The sequence below is a fragment of the Coregonus clupeaformis genome, unplaced genomic scaffold (assembly GCF_020615455.1).
Source record: "Coregonus clupeaformis isolate EN_2021a unplaced genomic scaffold, ASM2061545v1 scaf0283, whole genome shotgun sequence".
NCBI lineage: Eukaryota > Metazoa > Chordata > Actinopteri > Salmoniformes > Salmonidae > Coregonus > Coregonus clupeaformis.
Window position 1 is genome coordinate 380,035 of NW_025533738.1, and position 25,112 is coordinate 405,146.

At 41.3% G+C, this 25,112-nt stretch overlaps 1 protein-coding gene across 1 annotated transcript in view; it reads right to left on the reverse strand.

Annotated features, from left to right (window-relative positions):
* LOC121577779 (protoheme IX farnesyltransferase, mitochondrial) overlaps positions 1-15,176 on the reverse strand; it is a 74,322-nt gene extending 59,146 nt beyond the window's left edge. Inside the window, exons 1-4 of the mRNA XM_041891664.2 lie at positions 15,073-15,176; positions 13,995-14,146; positions 5,671-6,142; positions 4,799-4,923 (exon numbers count right to left, since the gene is read on the reverse strand). Of these exons, the coding sequence (XP_041747598.2) occupies positions 4,799-4,923; positions 5,671-6,142; positions 13,995-14,146; positions 15,073-15,103 (780 nt within the window). The 5' untranslated portion in view covers positions 15,104-15,176. The remainder of the gene's footprint in view (positions 1-4,798; positions 4,924-5,670; positions 6,143-13,994; positions 14,147-15,072) is intronic.
* Positions 15,177-25,112: the final 9,936 nt, after the last annotated feature.

A 25,112-nucleotide genomic window follows, 5' to 3' on the forward strand; every position in this document is an offset into this window, starting at 1 on the left:
GGGTGTCAGTTGGCCAAGTGCAAGCAACCACCCACAAGGCACTGGTCTGGCTGGCCCATTAAGACTTCAAAGCAGAGGCACATCAAACGAAACAAATCAACAGGATGCCCATTTGTCCTTCTCTACTGTAATACTACCTCACCAGTCTACTACCACTCATGTCCGGTTGAGGGTAATACTTCTTCACCAATCTACTACTAAGATTACTACCCCTCATGTCCGGTTGAGGGTAGTCTACATGTTCCACACTGCCCGCTTCAGAACAGCGGCCAACCCACTCCCAAAGCCTCCCAAACTATAGCCCCAAACCCCCAAGCTACACACAGCCTGAAAGCAGGGCTCCCTGGACTTCACCTTCAACCAAGCCCCAGGCTTCTGTTCTGACTAGGCCGGGCTGGTGACTTCTGTACAGGGAGGACATAAGGGAGCCGATGAAAGGAGAATGTACTCTAAATGAAAGATACATCTTAATGTCCTTCCTTGCCCGAGCCATTTCTATAGAGAAAATAAATATTGACAGGGGCTGACTTGAGAGTGGGCCCACAGATACATTAACAGGCATGGACAACCAGTCAGTGTAGCAACTGTAGCTTCCACCTCTCCAATCTCTCAACACTGTGAACTCCTGAGGGCTGGGGCCCTGGATCCCTGCAGCTGGGGCCCTGGAGACTACCAACCTGCCTTTAGAGGAGACATAGCTGTCATACCTGGAGGATATTTACACACCTGCTCTAGTGTAAAGGGAGACAGGTAAAGAGGTAGGCTACATGGATGAGGTAAGACAGGCAGAACTAAGTTCCAAGAAGTCATTGACGGGACAACAGCGTTTTCTTCCCTCTATGTATTTAAGTTTGATGGATTGATGCTATTCATACTCCCACTGTACATTCATATCCACAGACGTCACCCTGACCATGGCACACTAGACTAGAGAAAACAATACTACATGCCTGCACACAAAGGTCGAAGAGCTTTGGAGTGTTGGGACAAATTGTTGGTCGAGTTCATTGTTACCTCACTGAGAAGAGAACAGCTACTTTTCTAAATGAGAGGGGACCCTGCCTAGGACTTGGCTGTTGAAAGCTGGCTAGGGTGCATTCGTTTGGTGCCTAGTCAACGTGACCCTGCTGTCTGGCCCCTAAGGCAGGAACCTGCAGTGTAATCAGTGCCTTGGCCAAATTACAGGCCGAGGGCCGCATCTAAATGGGGATCAACCCAGGGCTGAGGGAGAGGTCGTCCATTAAACTAATATTCTTAAATCACGGACCGCATTCCAGCACACAGCGTCAACTCTTGGCAACCCAGCGCAGCCAGATTATTCCAGACATTTTAAGAGTCCAGCGCAGCAGTCTTTATTTTTAGTTACGAAAAAAGCTTTCAGCAGGAAAATAATAACAGCATTAGAGTTAGAGTCTCTGTTAATGAGATATGCAGCGAGAGAGAAATGTGACTATAGTTCAAAGCGGCCATCATTGGCTCGTGAAATGTTTTCTAGAACAACAAGGAGTGCACAGCGAGGGACAGCACTGTGTGTGTATGTGTACGTGTGTGTTTGTGTACGTGTGTGTGTGTGTACGTGTGTGTGTGTGTGTGTGTGTCAGCCAGTGAGAGTCCGTGTTTGTGTAAAGCGCAATGAAAACATATTATGCGTTGCAGAACCCAACAGTAATCCCGCCAGCCGTTGAAATGAGGCCTCATCCATCTTTCAGCGAAACAACTAAAGAGAAATAAGAAAGAGACCACTAGAACGATTACAGTGAGGTTAATGTTTAGTAAGTCTAGGGACGACCAGGGGAAGATGTTAAATGAAGTTTTCTGAGCCTTTACCCAAAGACGTGGCTATTGTTTCATATATAACAAAGGTCATCACGGGGGGGACATAATCCTCAATAATACATGCATTAATAACACAGCAGAACTTTAGCTAATTGGGCTTTTCTTCACAGTCCTGCACCGAGGTCATATCACACTGCAACACCAAGACAATGTCTGACACCAAACCAAGACAGTCCAGGCTAAACCCAGCAATTCTGCACCACAATTTGCACCACAGCTGTGACCCAAGCCATAGACTGTTCACTCCCGATACCGTCCAGCAAACAGTACCGGAGCGTCGGCTCTCTGACCAACAGCATCCGAGACAGCTTCTACCCCTAAGCCATAAGACTGCTAAATAGTTAATTAAATGGTTACCTGGACTATCTGTACTGACTCTATGCACACTCACAAGACTATATATACACTACATTGACTAAACCCACACACATTCACATACGCACACACAAACATAACACACACGCATACCAACACAACACAAACTGTTCTTTATTGTACTCTCTATATTATTATCTATCCTGATGACTAGTCACTTTACCCTGCCTTCATGTACATATCTACCTCAAATACATTATTATTATCTATCCTGATGCCTAGTCCCTTTACCCTGCCTTCATGTACATATCTACCTATACCTAGTACCTCTGCACATTGATCTGTTACTGGTACTCCCTGTATATAGCTCCACATTGATCTGGTACTGCTACTCCCTGTATATAGCTCCACATTGATCTGGTACTGGTAGTCCCTGTATATACAGTTGAAGTCAGAAGTTTACATACACTTAGGTTGGAGTCATTAAAAATTGTTTTTCAACCACTCCACAAATTTCTTGTTAACAAACTATAGTTTTGGCAAGTCGGTTAGGACATCTACTTTGTGCATGACAAGTAATTTTTCAAAAGATAGTTTACAGACAGATGTTTCACTTATAATTCACTGTATCACAATTCCAGTGGGTCAGAAGTTGACTGTGCCTTTAAACAGCTTGGAAAATTGCAGAAAATGAAGTCATAGCTTTAGAAGCTTCTGAAAGGCCAATTGACATAATTTGAGTCAATTGGAGGTGTACCTGTGGATGTATTTCAAGGCCTACCTTCAAACTCAGTGCCCCTTTGCTTGACATCATGGGGAAATCAAAATAAATCAGCCAAGACCTCCACAAGTCTGGTTCATCCATGGGAGCAATTTCCAAACACCTGAAGGTACCACGTTCATCTGTACAAACAATAGTATGCAAGTATAAACACCATGGGACCACGCAGCCGTCATACTGCTCAGGAAGGAGATGTGTTCTGTCTCCTAGAGATGAACGTACTTTGGTGCGAAAAGTGCAAATCAATCCCAGAACAACAGCAAAGGACCTTGTGAAGATGCTGGAGGAAACAGGTACAAAAGTATCTATATCCACAGTAAAACGAGTCCTATATCGACATAACCTGAAAGGCCGCTCAGCAAGGAAGAAGCCACTGCTCCAAAACCGCCATAAAAAAGCCAGACTACGGTTTGCAACTGCACATGGAGAAATGTCCTCTGGTCTGATGAAACAAAAATAGAACTGTTTGGCCATAATGACCATCGTTATGTTTGGATGAAAAAGGGAAGCTTGCAAGCCGAAGAACAGCATCCCAACCGTGAAGCACGGATGTGGCAGCATCATGCTGTGGGGGTGCTTTGCTGCAGGAGGGTCTGGTGCACTACACAAAATAGATGGCATCATGAGGAAGGAAAATTATGTGGATATATTAAAGCAACATCTCAAGACATCAGTCAAGAAGTTAAACCTTGGTCGCAAATGGGTCTTCCAAATGGACAATGACCCCAAGCATACTTCCATATTTGTGGCAAAATGGCTTAAGGACAACAAAGTCAAGGTATTGGAGTGGCCATCATAAAGCCCTGACCTCAATCCTATAGAAAATGTGTGGGCAGAACTGAAAAAGCGTGTGCGAGCAAAGAGGCCTACAAACCTGACTCAGTTTCACCAGCTCTGTCAGGAGGAATGGTCTGAAATTCACCCAACTTATTGTGGGAAGCTTGTAGAAGTCTACCCGAAACGTTTGACCCAAGTGAAACAATTTAATGGCAATGCTACCAAATACTAATTGAGTGTATGTAAACCTCTGACCCACTGGGAATGTGATGAAAGAAATAAAAGCTGAAATAAATCATTCTCTCTACTATTACATTACTATTACATTCTGACATTTCACATTCTTAAAATAAAGTGGTGATCCTAACTGACCTAAAACAGGGAATTTTTACTAGGATTAAATGTCAGGAATTGTGAAAAACTGAGTTTAAATGTATTTGGCTAAGGTGTATGTAAACTTCCGACTTCAACTGTAGCTCCACTTTGATCTGGTAGTCCCTGTATATAGCTCCACATTGATATGGTACTCCCTGTATAGAGCGCCACACTGATCTGGTACTCCCTTTATATAGCTCCACATTGATCTGGTACTCCCTGTATAGAGCTCCACATTGATCTGGTACTCCCTGTATAGAGCTCCACATTGATCTGGTACTCCCTGTATAGAGCTCCACATTGATCTGGTACTCCCTGTATAGAGCTCCACAGGGCGGCAGGTAGCTTAGTGGTTAAGAGCGTTGTGCCAGTAACCGAAAGGTCGCTGGTTCTAATCCCCGAGCCGACTAGGTGAAAAATCTGTCGATGTGCCCTTGAGCAAGGCACTTAACCCTAATTGCTCCTGTAAGTCGCTCTGGATAAGAGCGTCTGCTAAATGAATAATTATTATTATTATTTATCTGGTACTCCCTGTATAGAGCTCCACATTGATCTGGTACTGGTACTCCCTGTATATAGTTTCATTCTTGTGTATTTTATGTTATTCCTCGTGTTACTACTCTGCATTGTTGGAAAGGGCTCGTATTAAGCATTTCACCCACTGTATTCGGCGCATGTGCAAATACAATTAGATTTGATTTTGACGTAACTGACCTGGTTGATGGAGTTCGCGGTGCAGGAGGCAAGCCCTGTCCCAAGGGATGCCAAGAAGAAGGTGGCAGGGTCAAAGGGTACTGGAGCCATGGCAAAACCAGCTGCTGCCGTCCACACTACTAACGCTGAAACAACAATATTAACATCATACCTACACACAAGCAACATGCTTCATACTTCTATCCCCACCATAGTTTCCATATCAACTATAGGCCTACAGCTTTGGGCAATTACTGGCAGAACAGTATTTACAAGCAAAGATTTTTATAACTAACCCAAGATAAACCACAGCATGTCGTTTCCAATGGGAGCAAATGAGTCATAGTGGGCAGAACAAGCAAGGAGGTGGGCAGAGCCAAACACGAGCTAGCGAGATCCTATTGGCACGTTCTAGCATGTATTTGCATATTTCCATTAGGGAACGCCTACTCTGAAGTGCACATGTGCAATAACTCGATTTGCCGTTGCACTCCTTAACATACTTTTTGGGCAAAAAATACGAAGGGGAAGGATAAAGTCTACAAAACTCTATTAGATAGAAACTGTAGTTTTAGGAACAGGAAACTGTATTGAGATCAAATGTTTCATCGATGAGAAAATTAGCAGAATGTCGGCCAAAATCCATCTCGCTTCATCTTCTTCCACTGGGCTTCCTCTCATCACCATATTTGGTAGTGAGTGGAAACACCAAGCGGATGCGTCACATTTACACATCCGTTGAAACATCTGGCTCATTGTTCCATCTGTGGTACAAGTTCCCATCTTTGTGAAAGGCGAAGCAATGCCCTAGGCCAAATTGTGCATATCCTTGATAGAAAATAAAACATTAAGAAACGCTTAGATACATGTTCCTTGTCCATGTCATACCATACCTGTGAGTTTGATTTTGGCAAGTTTAGCGTACACATCTGGAAGTTCAGCCAGGTCCACCTTGAGTTCCTTCCACTGCCTGTCCAGCCGAGCCTCCCTGGCTTCATCTGACTCCACCTGCAGATGGGGAACCTCTAACATCTCAGTCCCAGACTCTACTGCACTGGACACAGCCTTCGTCTGTGGTGGTGACACAGTCTTGCTGGAGGTTGCTTTCAACAGAGTAAGTATCTCCTGTGCTGACACAGTCGAGACAGGACTTGAGACCGGTGTTGCGGTCACATTTGTGGTTGTGGTCTCTGGCTGTAGTGGAGGTGGTGTGACATCAGTGACCACAGGCACATGGTCGATGGTTGGGACCTGCTGGATCTGTCTGTCCACGCCGCCATCACGATGGTCCTCCAGGACGGTCAAGATGGCTGTCTGCTTAGGATCAGCTCTCTGATAGAGGGCATTGTTACTCGTCATCACATACTGCGAAGGGAGAGGGCAGATAGTGAGTGAGTGAAGATAAAGGTTGTCTATCATTGACACATTATGGCAGATATTCCTCCTTTTACAAGCAGTGAAAATCATACGTTCACATTGGCACAAAACATGGTTGGGTGGCACTGGCATTATAACTTGCAACTGAGACTAACATGTAACATCTAGCTTATTTTTCTATCAATAAGAAGTGACTGCCCATGACTTTGCAGGCTTCAATTATAATATAGCTAATCCTGTGTACTTAAGCGTTGGGCGATGTCTGGATGACAGTCTCATTGTCCTGTCCAAACAGCGCTGATATAGGGGGGCAAAGTGTGAAGTACAATGTGGAGGGGGGTCACTTGTGTGCATGCGATTGCACTGCACGGGAAATGTTATGGGCCTAATAATAAAATACAGAATTTAACGGTGAATGACCTTTTAATGTGGCATAAACACAACCAGTCATTATACTTTCATCTGATTGTCACACTAAATCACTACAAAACACATGCTACCTTTGCATGACCGTCCACTCCAAGATAATCGCACCATTTGATGAATGGAAATAGACATCTGCATGTACACTGGCACCATTTGATGAATGGAAATAGACATCTGCATGTTAAAAAACACCAAAAGGTGTGCCTAATGACTTTCAGCGATTGCTATTGATTAGTTCTTCATTAATTGATGCGTCTTGATGACAAATTGACCTTTTTTGTAGCCAGAAAAGACGGGACACCTGAAATGGGGCTGAAACTGTCCCGGGAAAAACATGGTCACCCTAACACACACACACACAATCAACTTACTAGACCAGGCTACAATGTGTCTTAAAACATGATGGTCATCCTAACAGACATACAGTCAACCTACTAGACCAGGCTACAATGTGTCTTACCATGAACTTCAAATAGGCCTACCGGTAGTCAGTGGGTAAACTCTGATTGCCGGTCGCGGTGAAAAAATTAACACTCCCTATGCTTTAAAAGCATATTTTTTTTACGGTGTATAAACAGTGTTTCGTTGCGTTTACCCTCCACTAGGACTACACCACTGCCAGTAGCCTACCCTCCACTAGGACTACACCACTGCCAGTAGCCTACCCTCCACTAGGACTACACCACTGCCAGTAGCCTACCCTCCACTAGGACTACACTACTGCCAGTACCCTACCCTCCACTAGGACTACACCACTGCCAGTACCCTACCCTCCACTAGGACTACACTACTGCCAGTACCCTACCCTCCACTAGGACTACACCACTGCCAGTACCCTACCCTCCACTAGGACTACACCACTGCCAGTAGCCTACCCTCCACTAGGACTACACTACTGCCAGTACCCTACCCTCCACTAGGACTACACCACTGCCAGTAGCCTACCCTCCACTAGGACTACACCACTGTCAGTACCCTACCCTCCACTAGGACTACACCACTGCCAGTAGCCTACCCTCCACTAGGACTACACCACTGCCAGTACCCTACCCTCCACTAGGACTACACCACTGCCAGTAGCCTACCCTCCACTAGGACTACACCACTGCCAGTACCCTACCCTCCACTAGGACTACACCACTGCCAGTACCCTACCCTCCACTAGGACTACACCACTGCCAGTAGCCTACCCTCCACTAGGACTACACCACTGCCAGTACCCTACCCTCCACTAGGACTACACCACTGTCAGTACCCTACCCTCCACTAGGACTACACCACTGCCAGTAGCCTACCCTCCACTAGGACTACACCACTGCCAGTACCCTACCCTCCACTAGGACTACACTACTGCCAGTACCCTACCCTCTCAGCAAAGGCAATTCTACACACATGAACACACACAGAACAGGTAGCGTTCATTCAATATAATACATGAGTTGAATAAAAAAAAATATACACCCTAGTTCATGAGTTGTCTATAATTCATGAGTTAATGCTTGGAGTCTTCACAGATTGTGTGACATAAAACACTATATTTCTTTCCTTACATGAATTACATTTATGACAGTGTTATTTGTCATTATTAAGCATTTAACAATTGAAATAGAACTTTGAACATAAACCCTGTACGATTCCTCGATCTTGGAGATCTCGAGAGGTGCACTGTAAATGTAACTATGCCTACATAACATTTCATTATGCTTCTCCGTGAAAACAGTTCTCATGGGCACACAAATCCAATATAATGTAGGCCTATGCCATTGCAAAATGGAATGCTTCTAACCGAAATAGTCATCTATAGGCCTACTGTCATTAATGTTGGATGAATTGGATGCGCATTGGTGTCAAACTGTAGGCTAGTTGTCTAGTGATATTGGTGTCTAACTGTAGGCTAGTTGTCTAGTGATATTGGTGTATAGCTGTAGGCTAGTTGTCTAGTGATATTGGTGTATACAGTGAGGGAATTAAGTATTTGATCCACTGCTGATTTTGTACGTTAGCCCACTGACAAAGACATGATCAGTCTATAATTTTAATGGTAGGTTTATTTGAACAGTTAGAGACAGAAATATCACAAAAAAATCCAGAAAAACGCATGTCAAAAATTTTATAAATTGATTTGCATTTTAATGAGAGAATTAAGTATGACTTATATTGTTGTGTCTGGCTGTAGGCTAGTTGTCTAGTGATATTGGTGTCTGGCTGTAGGCTAGTTGTCTAGTGATATTGGTGTATGGCTGTAGGCTAGTTGTCTAGTGATATTGGTGTATAGCTGTAGGCTAGTTGTCTAGTGATATTGGTGTATAGCTGTAGGCTAGTTGTCTAGTGATATTGGTGTATAGCTGTAGGCTAGTTGTCTAGTGATATTGGTGTCTGGCTGTAGGCTAGTTGTCTAGTGATATTGGTGTCTGGCTGTAGGCTAGTTGTCTAGTGATATTGATGTCTGGCTGTAGGCTAGTTGTCTAGTGATATTGATGTCTGGCTGTAGGCTAGTTGTCTAGTGATATTGATGTCTGGCTGTAGGCTAGTTGTCTAGTGATATTGGTGTCTGGCTGTAGGCTAGTTGTCTAGTGATATTGATGTCTGGCTGTAGGCTAGTTGTCTAGTGATATTGATGTCTGGCTGTAGGCTAGTTGTCTAGTGATATTGGTGTCTGGCTGTAGGCTAGTTGTCTAGTGATATTGGTGTCTAACTGTAGGCTAGTTGTCTAGTGATATTGGTGTCTAACTGTAGGCTAGTTGTCTAGTGATATTGGTGTCTAACTGTAGGCTAGTTGTCTAGTGATATTGGTGTATACAGTGAGGGAATTAAGTATTTGATCCCCTGCTGATTTTGTACGTTAGCCCACTGACAAAGACATGGTCAGTCTATAATTTTAATGGTAGGTTTATTTGAACAGTTAGAGACAGAAAAATCACAAAAAAATCCAGAAAAACGCATGTCAAAAATGTTATAAATTGATTTGCATTTTAATGAGAGAATTAAGTATGACTTATATTGGTGTGTCTGGCTGTAGGCTAGTTGTCTAGTGATATTGGTGTCTGGCTGTAGGCTAGTTGTCTAGTGATATTGGTGTATGGCTGTAGGCTAGTTGTCTAGTGATATTGGTGTATAGCTGTAGGCTAGTTGTCTAGTGATATTGGTGTATAGCTGTAGGCTAGTTGTCTAGTGATATTGGTGTCTGGCTGTAGGCTAGTTGTCTAGTGATATTGGTGTCTGGCTGTAGGCTAGTTGTCTAGTGATATTGATGTCTGGCTGTAGGCTAGTTGTCTAGTGATATTGATGTCTGGCTGTAGGCTAGTTGTCTAGTGATATTGATGTCTGGCTGTAGGCTAGTTGTCTAGTGATATTGATGTCTGGCTGTAGGCTAGTTGTCTAGTGATATTGATGTCTGGCTGTAGGCTAGTTGTCTAGTGATATTGGCGACCATCACCAGCTGTTCCAGGAAAGAAAACAATCAAGCTAAATAAATGGTCTACTACTTCTGGCCACGGAAGGCACGGAGAACACCAGTACCAGCGAACACCTGAAAAATAAAGCAATGAGCGCTCTAAACAGCTGACTGACTTTTGTTGCATTTAGGGGAGCTAATGTCTCATTCAGGGGAGCTGAGCCCCACCGCCCCCATGGCTACCCCATAATTCGCACCCTGATCAGGGATGCGTGTTGCGCATGGAGAGGTCAACTAGCCGGAAGAATGCAATATAAAGGACACATTGCTAGTCTTAAACAGTGCTACGCCTAGTTTTTTCTATCAAGTCTAGGCTATCAAGATTATGAGGGCAAAGGATGGACAGACTACAAACCTCTGTCAACATTTACAAGACCATCATTCTGTGGAGTTCGCTACTCTGGGGCAGAAATGTGAACGTGCTGGTGTTCCTTGCCAGAAATCTTTAGGTAGACCTAAGACATGGTAAAAAGTAACTACACCTAATTGTTCCCCATTTTTTTTTGCTATATTCAAATCCAGATGCATCTTATTCAAAAGACATAGCCTATAGCAGTGGTCACCAACCGCTCGATCGCGTCTGCACAGTTTCCTCGAGCCATAGACTGTAAAAAGAAGCCTGGAACGCAAAGCAAAATTGATACTGTGAGATTTCAAAACCATGACTAGAGACTCAACGAACAGCAAAGAGCTGCTGTTTTTATAATATGAGTACGTTCATGTTTAAGTTGTTATTCAGCACTGCCAACACTTTGTTCAACACTTTTAAGCCATACAATGCGTGTTCTCCCTACTTCCACTCATGCTACAACCAGCACTGCAGCTGCAATGAATGATTAGGCCTATAGCAAAGTGTTCCGATAAGCTTGCGTTGTTATTATTAGCGGCTTGTTGTGTTTTTTTTTATATCTAGGAATATTTCACTTTCTCTGGTCATAGGAGTAACAACATGAATTGGTGCATGAGGCAGAAATAATGCAGTGTGACTTGAGTTTCGCCATCAGCTGGAAGACTGTGTCCCTTTTCTCAGCGGAGGGAGGGAGAGCGGAGGGACGGTGAGAGGAAGCCTCGCCGCTGCTCTCTCCCTCCCCTCAGACGCAGGCCATCAGTCCAGTAAAAAAATAATATATATATATATACATATATACATACACACACACTCACTTGGCTGTGCCTATGTAATACTAAAAATGATATATTACCAGGTGATCCTATACCTAAACTTTTTTATATAATTTCAAAATGGTCTGAGAAAAACATTGCCAGGGCAATTCAAGGACAGCCAATATGCAGTGATAATGTATTGGGCCTATAGCCTACTGCAAAAACATAATTGCTACAGAACTGTTATTAATTAGTTAATGCTGCATAGATGTACATTTTTTAAGTAATATAAAAAAAATCTGTGGCAGATCTCAGCTTGCATTTTGACTCAGAAAGTGATCTTGATAGGCTAAAATATTCTGTAAAACCGTGAAAATTACTTATTTGCACTGATAGTCTTTAGCACTAATGTAGGATATTTTCGTACTTATTTTGTTTAGGCTACTTCATCTATTTTGTAGGCCTATATTTAGGATTTGTACAGTTCAATAGGCAAAAGGTATATCCTAATAGGCCTATTTGTTTTTAGCATAAGACAATATTCATTTGTTTTTAAGTGTTATAAAGAATGTTATAATTAGTTTTATCTGATTGTATATTTAGGATTTTTACAGTTTGATAGGCAGAAGGCAAAGCCTAAGGATAATGGACCTATTAGTTTTTAGCCTAAGCCAATGTTCAATCAACTGTTAGGCTAAATAATCATTTGTTTTATCTGATTGTTGACTTTTATATAAATGCACAATTCGTAAGCTATTGAAAATAGTTGTTTGTGAGACAATTGACACCTACTCATCATTAATTTATGTTTTGTTCCCGCTTAAAAGTGCGCAATTGCCGGTGCGCAATTCAAAGATATCAATAAACATTGACAATATTATAAATATTAGTTTATAAGTTTAACTTGTCAAAGTAGCGTTTACACTGGCTCCAGGTCATCTATAAATCACTGCTAGGCAAATCCCTGTCTTATCTTAGCTCACTGGTCACCATAGTAACTCCCACCCGTAGTCTGCACTCCAGCAGGTATATCTCACTGGTCATCCCCAAAGCCAACACCTCCTTTGGCCGCCATTCCTTCCAGTTCTCTGCTGCCAATGACTGGAACGAACTGCAAAAATCTCTGAAGCTGGAGACTATTATCTCCCTCACTAACATTAAGCATCAGTTGTCAGAGCAGCTTACCGATCACTGCACCTGTACACAGCCCCAGTATCTCTATTTGCACATCATCTTTTGCACATCTATCATTCCAGTGTTAATACTAAATTGTAACTATTTTGCACTATTGCCTATTTATTGCCTCACCTCCATAACTTACTACATTCGCACACACTGTATATATATTTTCTGTTGTATTTCTGACTTTATGTTTTGTTTACCCCATATGTAACTCTGTTGTTGTTGTTTTTATCGCACTGCTTTGCTTTATCTTGACCAGGTCGCAGTTGTAAATGAGAACTTCTTCTCAACTGGCTTACCTGGTTAAATGAAGGTTAAATTAAAAATTAAATAAAAAAATTACTGCAACTTTTGACAGTAGCCTATGTGTAGGCAATTATTATTGTCTGTTTGGTTTGCAAGAAGGGATTTTTTGAAGGCACAATTTATTTTGCGTACACTCTGGTCAAGTAAAGCAGAAACGTACCAGGTTGGTTTAAACTTCCTATTTGATTAGTCTATCTTGCAATCGTTTGTTCTCTCGCTCATTATTACTATACTACATTTTTATTTAAGCTATTCGCAAATAACTTTCTTAGATGGAACTCCTTAGGCCTATAGATTAATTTGATGGTTGATCATGAAAAAGTAGGCTATGCTTACGTCAACAAGTCACATTGAAATCGAATGGGAAAAAGAGATCTTAAGATTAAAACAATAAACCAGACAATGGAGTGTCCGCTGCAAAAGGCCCATTATCATCCCACATTGGAGAGGAGGGGCAAAAACACATTAGGCCCAATCTGACATTTTGCACTGCTTTGGTGCTCTCCGCTCTTTCTACAATCTACACTGTTCTCTTGCATTATGTTAATAGTCTAACAACCACATATGTATTTAGGCTATGACAAATAGGGAATAGGCCATTTGGCATGTCACCCTGCTATGTGCTCACTGCGCTGCGCTGTTGTGCGCTGCCAGACTCCAGAGGTGCAGTCAAATATGCTAAACCATATTTTGTGACATCACGATGTCGTCACTATCGACGATGGCTGTCAAACACACTAACCTAACATAGCAGGCGTAAAAGAAACACGCAGACCGGACAAGTAGGCGCGCAATTAATTATGGTCATTGTAGTTAATAACCATGTTTGCTGCACTAAACTATGAAGAATATTGGCCTGTTGGAAACTACAACTCCCTACTACATTGCACAGTTCGGGCTTGATCTGATTTATCTCTAGAGAAACTGCACAATGTGCACATGGAGCTCACAGAAAAAAAACATAAAATGGAATTCAAATAATTGCCAAATTATCTGTTAATTGCTCAGCACTAATGTGTCCTGACATGACCTGGTACAAATAGGCTACATGTGCATGGACTGAGGTCAATTGGTATGATAGGGCACAATCTGGGGGGGCAGGGAGCCTAGAGGTTAAGAGTGTTGGGCCAGTAACAGAAAGTCCGCTAGTTCGAATCCCAGTGCCGACTAGGTGAACAATTTGTCAATGTGTAAAATGTAAATGTGCCCTTGAGCAAGGCACGTAACCCTTATTGCTCCTGTAAGTCGCTCTGGATAAGAGTGTCTGCTAAATGACAAACATTTCCAATGTAAATCTAAGGACAGAATGTTGTCCATCACTCACGAAACAGTGATGTTTTTGCCTACTATGGGCAGCATTTGACTTACCTGGCGCTTCAAGAAGTTGAGGTGCTGGAATGTGATCCATTGTGATGGGTCTCTCCTGGACAGCTGGATGAGGCTGCGAGCACTCTGGTGATTCCTAGGGGCATTCCTACCTAATAGTTTCTGGTTACCACTCACACTGGCACCAACCAGACCTAAAACACAAAGAAAGACAACAAAACAAACTGTTTATAATCAATACAACAACTGAATGGCGTGAAGATGCATCATCTAACTGTTCAGGACTGGCTATAAACTAATTTATACTTTTCTGTGTATAATAACAGTGTTATGGCTGACAGCCTTGCTTCCTACCACAACAAGCCATTCTTCACAGACTGCTCTTTGCAGACTGCTCTTTCCGTAGCCTGGCGTCCTTGATCAACCAAACCGTAACCATTTTTCGGTTTCACCAAAACAAAGTTCCCAGTCAACAGAGGCATATTAAGTATCTCTAGGAACAATACTTACGATTTGAGGTGTGGAATGTGTCCTTCGCTATAAAATAAGCGTTTAAAACGTGTTTTTATGCAGGGTCTCCCATTTTCTGCCTGTGGGCAGACATTGTAGTCCATTCTAGACCACGCAGTCAAGCCTCGATCACACTTGCAGTGTTTGGGTTTTGGTACATCAGAAGTACTTTCATTTCCAATGGAACACTGCGTTCAAAGAGGCAGTTGCAGTGCGTTCTGTGTGGTGCATAAATTGGATTTACCAAACGTATGCATCAAACTATATGGTAGACAGCTTGACAGAAATGGTAGCAGAAGGTGAATGTTGAACTTTTGTAATTGACAGGTTTGTTGGTGGCACTGCGATATGTCAAATGACTAGATGAATCCAGATGTATTCGAGAATAGGCCCACATTGGCTCGATTAAAGCTAAGGTCATAGAGCATTGCTAACAAGCTAGCTAGCTGAAAGCCATCTACATAACATACCGGTACATAGCTAACAGTTAGCATGCTAATTAGCTTAACTAACCTTGCAAACGTGAGTATTTTCGACCCGCGACAGAATAATATTTTACATTCGATACCGGTGCATATGAACGATAAGTACATATTATCTATACGTTTACCTGTGAGTCTGCTACATGGCGTTTTGTACATGTTTTTGTAGCATAAAGCCGGTTCCCTTATGTCCTCTTCACATTCAGCAAGTCGCCATTTTGACCTCGTCTGCGCGTGGGAATCACTTCCGGTGAGAGAGATTGCGCAAACACATTTCAGATACCTCATTTAAAAGCGCAAGCAGTGAAAGTCATACTGTGCACATTGGCACACACAACACAGTTATGTGACACTGGCAAGTGTTATAACATTCAACCGAGACAAACAGTGGTGGAAAAAGTGCCGAAATGTCATACTTGAGTAAAAGTAAAGTTACCTAAAGTTACCTAGTCTCCTGAGTGGCGCAGTGGTCTAAGGCACTGCATCGCAGTGCTAACTGTGCCACTAGAGATCCTGGTTCGAATCCAGGCTCTGTCGCAGCCGGCCGTGACCGGGAGAAACATGGGCGGCGCACAATTGGCCCAGGGTAGGGGAGGGAATGGCCGGCAGGGATGTAGCTCAGTTGATAGAGCATGGCATTTGCAACGCCAGGGTTGTGGGTTCGATTCCCACGGGGGGCCAGTATAAAAAAAATATGTATTCACTAACTGTAAGTCGCTCTGGATAAGAGCGTCTGCTAAATGACTAAAATGTAAATGTTACCTTAATAGAAAATGACTCAAGTAAATGTGAAAGTCACCCAGTAAAATCCTACTTTAGTAAAAGTCTAAAAGTATTTGGTTTTAAATATACTTAAGTATCAAAAGTAAATGTAACTGCTAAAATATACTTAAGTATTAAAGTAAAAGTAAAAGTAAAAGTATAAATATTTTCAAATTCCTTATATTAAGCAAACCAGACAGCACCATTTTCTTGTTTTTATTTACGAATAGCCAGGAGCACACTCCAATACTCAGACATAACTTACAAGCATGCGTTTAGTGAGTCCGCTAAATCAGAGGCAATAGGGATGACCAGGGATGTTCTCTTGATAAGTGTGTGAATTAGACAATTTTCCTGTCCTGCTAAGCATTCAAAATGTAATGAGCTCTTTTGGTGTCAGGGAAAATGTATGGAGTAGAAAGTACATAATTTTTGGGGGAATGTAGTGAAGTAAAAGTAAAAGTTGTCCAAATATAAATAGTAAAGTAAAGTACAGATACCCCAAAAAACTACTTAAGTAGTACTTTCAAGTACTTTTACTTAAGTACTTTAAACCACTGGAGACAAACATGGTAGGCCTACACATGTAACACATCTAGTCCATTTCTTTTTTATTAATATGTGGTGTAGCCTATATAAGGTTGAAATTATGTGTGTCCTGACAAAGCTCCCTGTAGTTTACCGGAATCTCAGTCATTTAGGTAATTAATAGAAAATCGATGGCAATATATTATAACTTTGGTCATTTATACTTGAATAACAAAAAAAAAAATGTATTCATATACAGTATAGTGTTTTTTTTTTTTTTTACAGTGCATTCAGAAAGTATTCAGACTTTTTACACATTTTGTTACGTTACAGCCTTATTCTAAAATTGATTAAATTGTTTTTTGTTCCATCAGTCTACACACAATAATACCCCAAATGACAAAACAAAAACAGGTTTTTAGAAATTTTGGCAAAACAAAATATTAATAATAATGAAATATCACATTTACATAAGTCTTTTCTCAGTACTTTGTTGAAGCACCTTTGGCAGCAATTACAGCCTCGAGTGTTCTTGGGTATGACACTACAAGCTTGGCACGCCTGTATTTGGGGAGTTTCTCCCATTCTTCTCTGCAGTTCCTCTCAAGCTCTGTCAGGTTGGATGGGTAGCGTCGCTGCACAGGTATTTTCAGGTCTCTCCAGAGATGTTAGATCGGGTTCATGTCCGGGCTCTGGCTGGGCAACTCAAGGACATTCAGAGACTTGTCCCGAAGCCACGCCTGTGTTGTCTTGGCTGTGTGCTTAGGGTCGTTTTCCTGTTGGATGGTGAACCTTCTCCCCAGTCTGAGGTCCTGAGTGCTCTGGAGCAGGTTTTCATCAAGGATCTCTCTGTACTTTGCTCCGTTCACCTTTCCCTCGATCCTGACTAGTCTCCCAGTCCCTGTTGCTGAAAAACATCCCCACAGGCATGATGCTGCCACCACAATTTTTCACAGTAGGGATGGTGCCAGGTTTCCTCCAGACGTGACGCTTGGCATTCAGGCCAAAGAGTTCAATCTTGGTTTCATCAGTCCAGAGAATCTTGTTTTTCATGGTCTGAGAGTCCTTTAGTTGCCTTTTGGCAAACTCCAAGTGGGCTGTCATGTGCCTTTTACTGAGGAGTGGCTTCCATCTGGCCACTCTACCATAAAGGCCTGATTGGTAGAGTGCTGAAGAGATGGTTGTCCTTCTGGAAGGTTCTTCCATCTCCACAGAGGAACTCTGGAGCTCTGTCAGAATGACCATCGGGTTCTTGGTCACCTCGCTGACCAACGTCCTTCTCCCCCGATTGCTCAGTTTGGCCGGGAGGCCAGCTCTAGTAAGAGTCTTGGTGGTTTTAAACCTATTCCATTTAAGAATGATGGAGGCCACTGTGTTCTTGGGGACCATCAATGCTGCAGACATTTTTTGGTACCCTTCCCAATATTTGTGCCTCGACACAATCCTGTCTCGGAGCTCTACGGACAATTATTTCGACCTCATGGCTTGGTTTTTGCTCTGACATGCACTGTCAACTGTGGGACCTTATATAGACAGGTGTGTGCCTTTCCAAATCATGTCCAATCAATTGAATTAACCACAGGTGGATTCCAATCAAGTTGTAGAAACATCTCAAGGATAATCAATGGAAACAGGATGCACCTGAGCTCAATTCTGAGTCTCATAGCAAAGGGTCTGAATACTTATGTAAATAAGGTATTTCTGTTTTTTATTTGTAATACATTTGCAAACATTTCTAAAAACCTGTTTTCACTTTTTCATTATGGGGTATTGTGTGTAGATTGATGAGGATATAAAAAAAAAATCAATTTTAGAATAAGGCTATATCTTATACACCATTGGTAACCCTAACCCTAACCCTAACCCTAACCCTAACCCTAAAAAGTCAAGGGGTCTGAATACTATCCGAATGCACTGTATATCTGTGTCCATATTGTCCATATGTTTGAAGTACATAAACCATATGGTTCAAAAGAAAATAGCCTAATTAATGAAAAAGCATCTTATCAACAATGGCATTATTTTTAATTAACTCTGCAACTTTTCCAACAAATGCATACTGACATAGTGAAATAAATCAAAGTTTGTAAAAAATATATATATGTCATGCTGAACTCCTCTTATTAAACACCAATGGTGTTCACTAAGTTGATGGTTTATATTTAGGATAATGTTTTACAGCTTTGTCGTTCTATTATTTAATTATTTCCAATGTGATAAGGCCACACAGAGGGCCATAGATAATTACAGACACCTGTAAAAATCTGAAGTACCCAAAAGGGCCACTAGATATATTACATAAAATCCTTGAAAGATACCAAAATACTGGTAGTTAACTGGTAAACTTTGAAAGTTTCCAGTAATGATCCCTTTGCAACCTTAGTCCTGACATGACATTATGGCACATTTATGCCTACTAGGTTCAGCCTGGTCTCATAGACTAGACGTAGCATAGTAAATGTAATCCGGGATACTCAGATTACTGTAGTATGATATGTTACATTTGGTGTACTTACATGAGACAGAAGGTTACTTAAGGCAAAAATGAGAGTAGGGTGGTTGGTCGGGGTGGTGGGTAGGCGTATTACGCAAACATCTAGCAACCCAAAGGTTGCGTGTTCGAGTCTCATCACAGACAGCTTTAGCTAATTAGCAACTTTTCAACTGCTTACTACTTTTAAGATACTTTGCAACTACTTAGCATGTTAGCTAACCCTAACCGTAACCTTTAGCCTAACTCCTAACCTTACCCTCAACCCTAATCTTAACCCCTAACCCTAACCCCTAGCCTAGCTAACATTAGCATTAGCCACCTAGCTAGCGTTAGCCACAACAAATTGGAATTTGTAACATATCATACGTTTCGTAAAAAAAAAAACATATTGTACAAATTGTAATTCGTAACATATTGTACGAATTAAGCTATATATAGCATGTATACCATATTTAGAAATAGCCACAGGATGGTTTTTCAATACCATTGAAACTATTTATTTGAAGTTTTTCAATACATTTAAATATTTAAATATTTAATAATATTTGCAGTCAACTTGTGCAATACGTTAGGAGATGAAGCAGATCGCGTTCTTCATTTCACATTATGAAGCTTACCATAGTTCCCCAGAACAGCCTGATGCAGAGCAGAAACTACCATTAGAAGCATTTTACATCTGCGTTTACAAAATGCAGCAAGATATTTCTTATGCGTTTTATCTTTTTTACCTGCGTGAAAACACAGAATTCTGCATTAACGCAACCCCTAAGTTTAACTTGCTAGTTCATCTAAGTAAGTGGCTGAATTAATAAAGTGACGGGGCATCATATTGTGTTAGCTTTCTGCCGTGTTTGAGAAGTCAAAGCCCTTTGGATTAGTTATTTGTACAGCTGCCACTATCTTCATTTCCTTGCGTTTTTTTCACCTCTCTGTTCTCCGCTCATCTTCCCCTCTCCCCTCTTCTCCTCCCCCCTCTTCTCTGAGCAGTGCAGGAAGGCCAGTTGCCCTAGCAACTCCAGACTCTACACAGACACAGTGTGTAGCCTACACATGCTGCTCCAAGGCCAGTACTGTTCTTCCTTCAGACAAGCATGCGTCAAAACTTTGTTCATTTGCACAATGTCTCTCTTTCACATTCACTTGTAAATGTTCAAACTCACCAAAAATGACATTCGGTAGCTACTACCTATATATGTATAACTTTACGAGCTGGATTGCCTGTCTTTGCAAAATCGCTTATTTTCGTTTGCGCTCGTTAGCATATTTAGCCCTGCAGCCTCCATTGAAATCTGCTATTACTTGTGCGTATCTTGTTAGCAATCTGGTAATAGACGCCCAATGGTCTTTTTTGCAGGTTTTTTGGTGCCCCCTTGTGTACTAAGCTGGTAATACCGTATATCCCGGTATGAGAGAACAACGGTCTGACGATATTAAAATCTGGATATTGCCCAACCTAATACGATTTGTAATTTGTAACATATCATACGAAATGGATGATGGACATCCACCAACTAATACATACATACGAAACTTAACATATCATACTAAATAGAGGGAGACAGATTTACATTTACTATGTTACGTCTACCCCTGAGTCCCGGTTGCTAGGTTACATGGGCCTTGCCTGAAAAGGGCACACCATTGACAAAATAGTAGAAAACAGGAATTCCAACACAGGTAAAAAGGGAAACCTAAAGTTTAAAGTTTGTTTAAAGTTGACAGGTCTTCCGGTCCTGGTGTAGCTCACCTGCCTTATGTCCTTGAATAAAACAAAAAACATTGACTTGAAGGTCAGTCTACAAGATGGGATAGTAGTTTGAAAGGGATAGTGTGATATACTGGCAATTAAGCCGTTTTCACTTACCCAGAGACAGATGAACTTGTGGATACCATTTTTACTGTATGTCTCCGCGTGCAGGATGAAAGAAGTCACAGCCGTGATCCATATACTGTGATAATTTGGATAGCCACACTAGCTTCACAAGCAGGCTAGGTACGTAGTTCTAGGTATCAACAGCCAATCCAGTATGGGCTGGAAGCTATTGTGCTTATATTGGTCACTCGCGCCACGATATCGCGGAGGATTTGCATAAAGTTCAGTTTTCCCCAACTTCCCACTGGGCAGAGATGTCAGCTGAATGTCTAGTTTTGATTTACATTTGGTTGAGTTGTCAACTAACGGGAATTCAATGTAAAATTCAACAAAATAATTCACCATGTCATTGGATTTAAGTTCAAAGTTCAATAATATCTGGAAGAGACCAAATTCCCTTATGACTTTTTGCAAATCAAATCAGTTTTCCACATTGATTCAACATCATCACATTTAATTTGTTGGTTGCAATGAAATGGAAACAAAATTGATTCAACCAGATAATACATCTAAAAAAATCGGAAAATTAATAAAAATTAAAACAGTAAAATACCCTATTTGGATAAGTGAACACCCCCCTGAGTTAATACTTGGTGGAACCAACTTTTTCTTGAATTACAGCCATGATTCTCTTTGAATACATCTATACTAACTTTGCACACCTAGACTGTGCAATATTTGCCCATTCTTCCTTGCAGAATTATTCAAGCTCAGTCAAATTGCATGGTGACCGCTCATGGACTGCACTCTTCAAATCATTCCACAGATTCTCAATGGAATTTAGGTCGGGGCTCTGACTAGGCCACTCAAGGACATTCACCTTCTTGTCCTTTAGCCACTGTCCAGTTGCTTTGGCGGTGCGCTTTGGGTCATTGTCATGTTGAAACGTGAACCATCTTGTTCACTTATTCAAATAGGGTATTTTACTGTTAGAATTGTAATACATTTTTAAGAGTTTTGTAGATGTTTTTTCTCACTTGGATATTGTGGGTTACTGTGTGTAAATGAAGCCAGAAAAAGTCTGATTTTTTGTGTTTTCATTTCAAGCTGTAAGGCAACAAAAGGTTAACATTTTGAAAGGGGGTTGTAACTTTCTATACCCACTGTATTTCCTATTAAAATCACTACATAATTCTCCCTAATTTACTAATGTGTAACTACTGAGATTTTGGGTATATACTACTTAAAACCTACACATTCCTACAGTACATGTTCTCTATTGAATTACTACACAATGCCTACCAGTGGCGGTCAGTGCCATTTAAGAGAAGGGAGGACTATCTTTTTTTCATGAGCATGGCCTTATTTCTATTACAGCATATTGGATGACTGTCATTCATATTCCATTCACCCAGTTCAATGTAACACCGATAGGTTTAGGCTACTACATGAAACTCAAATTTTCCCTATACCCATCATGAGGTTGCTACAACCTAGCCTATGAATTAAAGTTGACAACGTATGTGCACAAAGGTCGAGAGAAAAATTTGAGGTGACAGACAGTGACACATGGACAGACAGTGACACAGTCTTGCCTACATCTAGCTGATATAAGGTGTAATCATTAGTCCAGGTCATCTATAAATCACTGCTAGGCAAATCCCCGTCTTATCTTAGCTCACTGGTCACCATAGCAACACCCACCCATAGTCTGCGCTCCAGCAGGTATATCTCACTGGTCATCCCCAAAGCCAACACCTCCTTTGGCCGCCATTCCTTCCAGTACTCTGCTGCCAATGACTGGAACGAACTGCAAAAATCTCTGAAGCTGGAGACTCTTATCTCCCTCACTAACTTTAAGCGTCAGTTGTCAGAGCAGCTTACCGATCACTGCACCTGTACACAGCCATACTGAAATTAGCCCACCCAACTACCTCATCCCCATATTGTTATTTATTTTTCTAATTTGCACCCCAGTATCTCTATTTGCACATCATCTTTTGCACATCTATCATTCCAGTGTTAATACGAAATTGTAACTATTTTGCACTATGGCCTATTTATTGCCTTACCTCCATAATTTACTACATTCGCACACACTGTATATATATTTTCTGTTGTATTTTTGACTTTATGTTTTGTTTACCCCATATGTAACTCTGTGTTGTTGTTTTTATCGCACTGCTTTGCTTTATCTTGACCAGGTCGCAGTTGTAAATGAGAACTTGTTCTCAACTGGCTTACCTGGTTAAATAAAGGTGAAAAAAAAAAATATATATATATATATATATTGTATTTCTCTCTCTTTGAGTCAACTACTCACCACATTTTATGCACTGCAGTGCTAGCTAGCTGTAGCTTATGCTTTCAGTACTAGTTTCATTCTCTGATCCTTTGATTGGGTGGACAACATGTCAGTTCATGCTGCAAGAGCTCTGATAGATTGGAGGACCTCCTCCGGAAGTTGTCATAATTACTGTGTAAGTCTATGGAAGGGGGTGAGAACCATGAGCCTGCTAGTTTTTGTATTGAAGTCAATGTACCCAATGTTTATTTTTATGAAATTCACTGAGGAGGATGGTCCTCCCCTTCCTCCTCTGATGAGCCTCCACTGATGTCTACATATTACTGCTGTATGCTTAACATTACTGCCGTATGCTACACATTACTGCCGTATGCTACACATTACTGCTGTATGCTACACATTACTGCTGTATGCCTACTCAATTCCTATTGAGTTACTACTACTGCCATCTGTGTCTATATGTCACGACTTCCTCCGAAGCTGCCACCTCTCCTTGTTTGGAACGCTTCGGCGTTCGTCGACACCGGCCTTCTAGCCACTGCCGCTCCTCATCTCATCTCATCATTCCATTTGTTTTGTCTTGTTTATTACACACAGCTGGTTCATATCCCCTCATCAGTACCTGTATAAGTGTTCCCTCTGCCCCCTTGTCTTTGTGTGTGATTGTTTATTGTGGAAGATAGTAAAGCTCAGTGGAGCTCCGTGTATTTTGTATCGCCAGGATATTTCCCTGTGTGCCTTGTATTTTCCAGTGCGCCTGTTTTGCGCACTAGAGTGTTTGACGCATTTCTGCGTAACTCTGTATTTGCGGAGTAATGCCTTTTATTCTGTGATTTACCCTCCTGCGCCTGACTCCTTCGACATCACCTCATCACACTGTAGTGTTGTGTCACTGCTGATCACTACTGAATTGCTCCTGATCCTTTTTAATTTCCTACATAAACCCTTTTTAATTACTATTGAAAACATTTACTACTGTTTGTCTATTCAAAATCACTACTGACATCTTGTTGTTTCACTACTGTGTCACTACTAGACTAGTGAACATGTTATTTCCTTAAGTTTCTAACTGTACTTATATCATCAAACAAGTAATAAGCTTATACAAACTTTATAGCAATTGTTTTAAATTAATTAAATTACATTTTCAATGACATATTTACACTTTTTTGTTAATCCATTTGAGGCCTTTTCTTCATTCAACTTTGACTTAACTATCTTCAGATACTCTTTTCTGATGCAGACACATTTCTCCACCACGTAACCTTTTAGAAAATAAAGACAAGCACAAGAGACAATCAATTATAAGCCACTGTCAATCATATGTTGTCAGATAGATAAGATAAGACAACACAGAAAAAACATTTGATAAACAATGTTAATCTTACCAACAATGGCCTCCAGTGTTCTTATGTTGAGGGCCTCCTTGGCAACAGGTCAAAAGAGGTAAGTAGAATGGGTAAGTACAGTATACTAATATGAACATACTGTATATTTGCATACAAACACACATACTGATAAGCTAGCATGAGCGCCCATGGGGCGGCGCACAATTGGCCCAGCGTCGTCCAGGGTAGGGGAGGGAATGGCCGGCAGGGATGTAGCTCAGTTGGTAGAGCATGGCGTTTGCAACGCCAGGGTTGTGGGTTCGATTCCCACGGGGGGCTAGTATGAAAAAATAAAAATAATGTATGCACTCACTAACTGTAAGTCGCTCTGGATAAGAGTGTCTGCTAAATGACGTAAATGTAAAAAATGTACATGTAATGACGAAAACAGAGGCTACATAGCTACATTTCAATGGGGCTAGCAAACAGCTAGGCTAAACTCAATACATCTCTATGACAACAGCTAACAGCTAAGACCATTTTGCCTAGCAGTCTTTTTGATGTGGTAAAAAGTTATATAAATTAAGAAAGTATTCATAAAACATAAAGGAAAGTTAAATTTACAGATGGTGCCAGCATAAGGGCTATGAAAGACAGGATGAGGAAGGATGGATGATGATAACATTAGCATTGTAAAAAACAGTAGCTAGCTAACGACAACCAACTACTTCCTGTTTTGCCTTCTTCTGCGGTCTTGAAAAGCCTGTGTAGTAAAGCTGTAGTGTTTTCAGTACTTATTTACTACCTACATCAAGTAGTAAAAATCTCTACCTGATTACTACTGGAAACACTATTGTTTTCCTACTGAACACTACAAAACTCTACCTGATTACTACTGGAAGCACTACTGTTTTCCTACTGAACACTACAAAACTCTA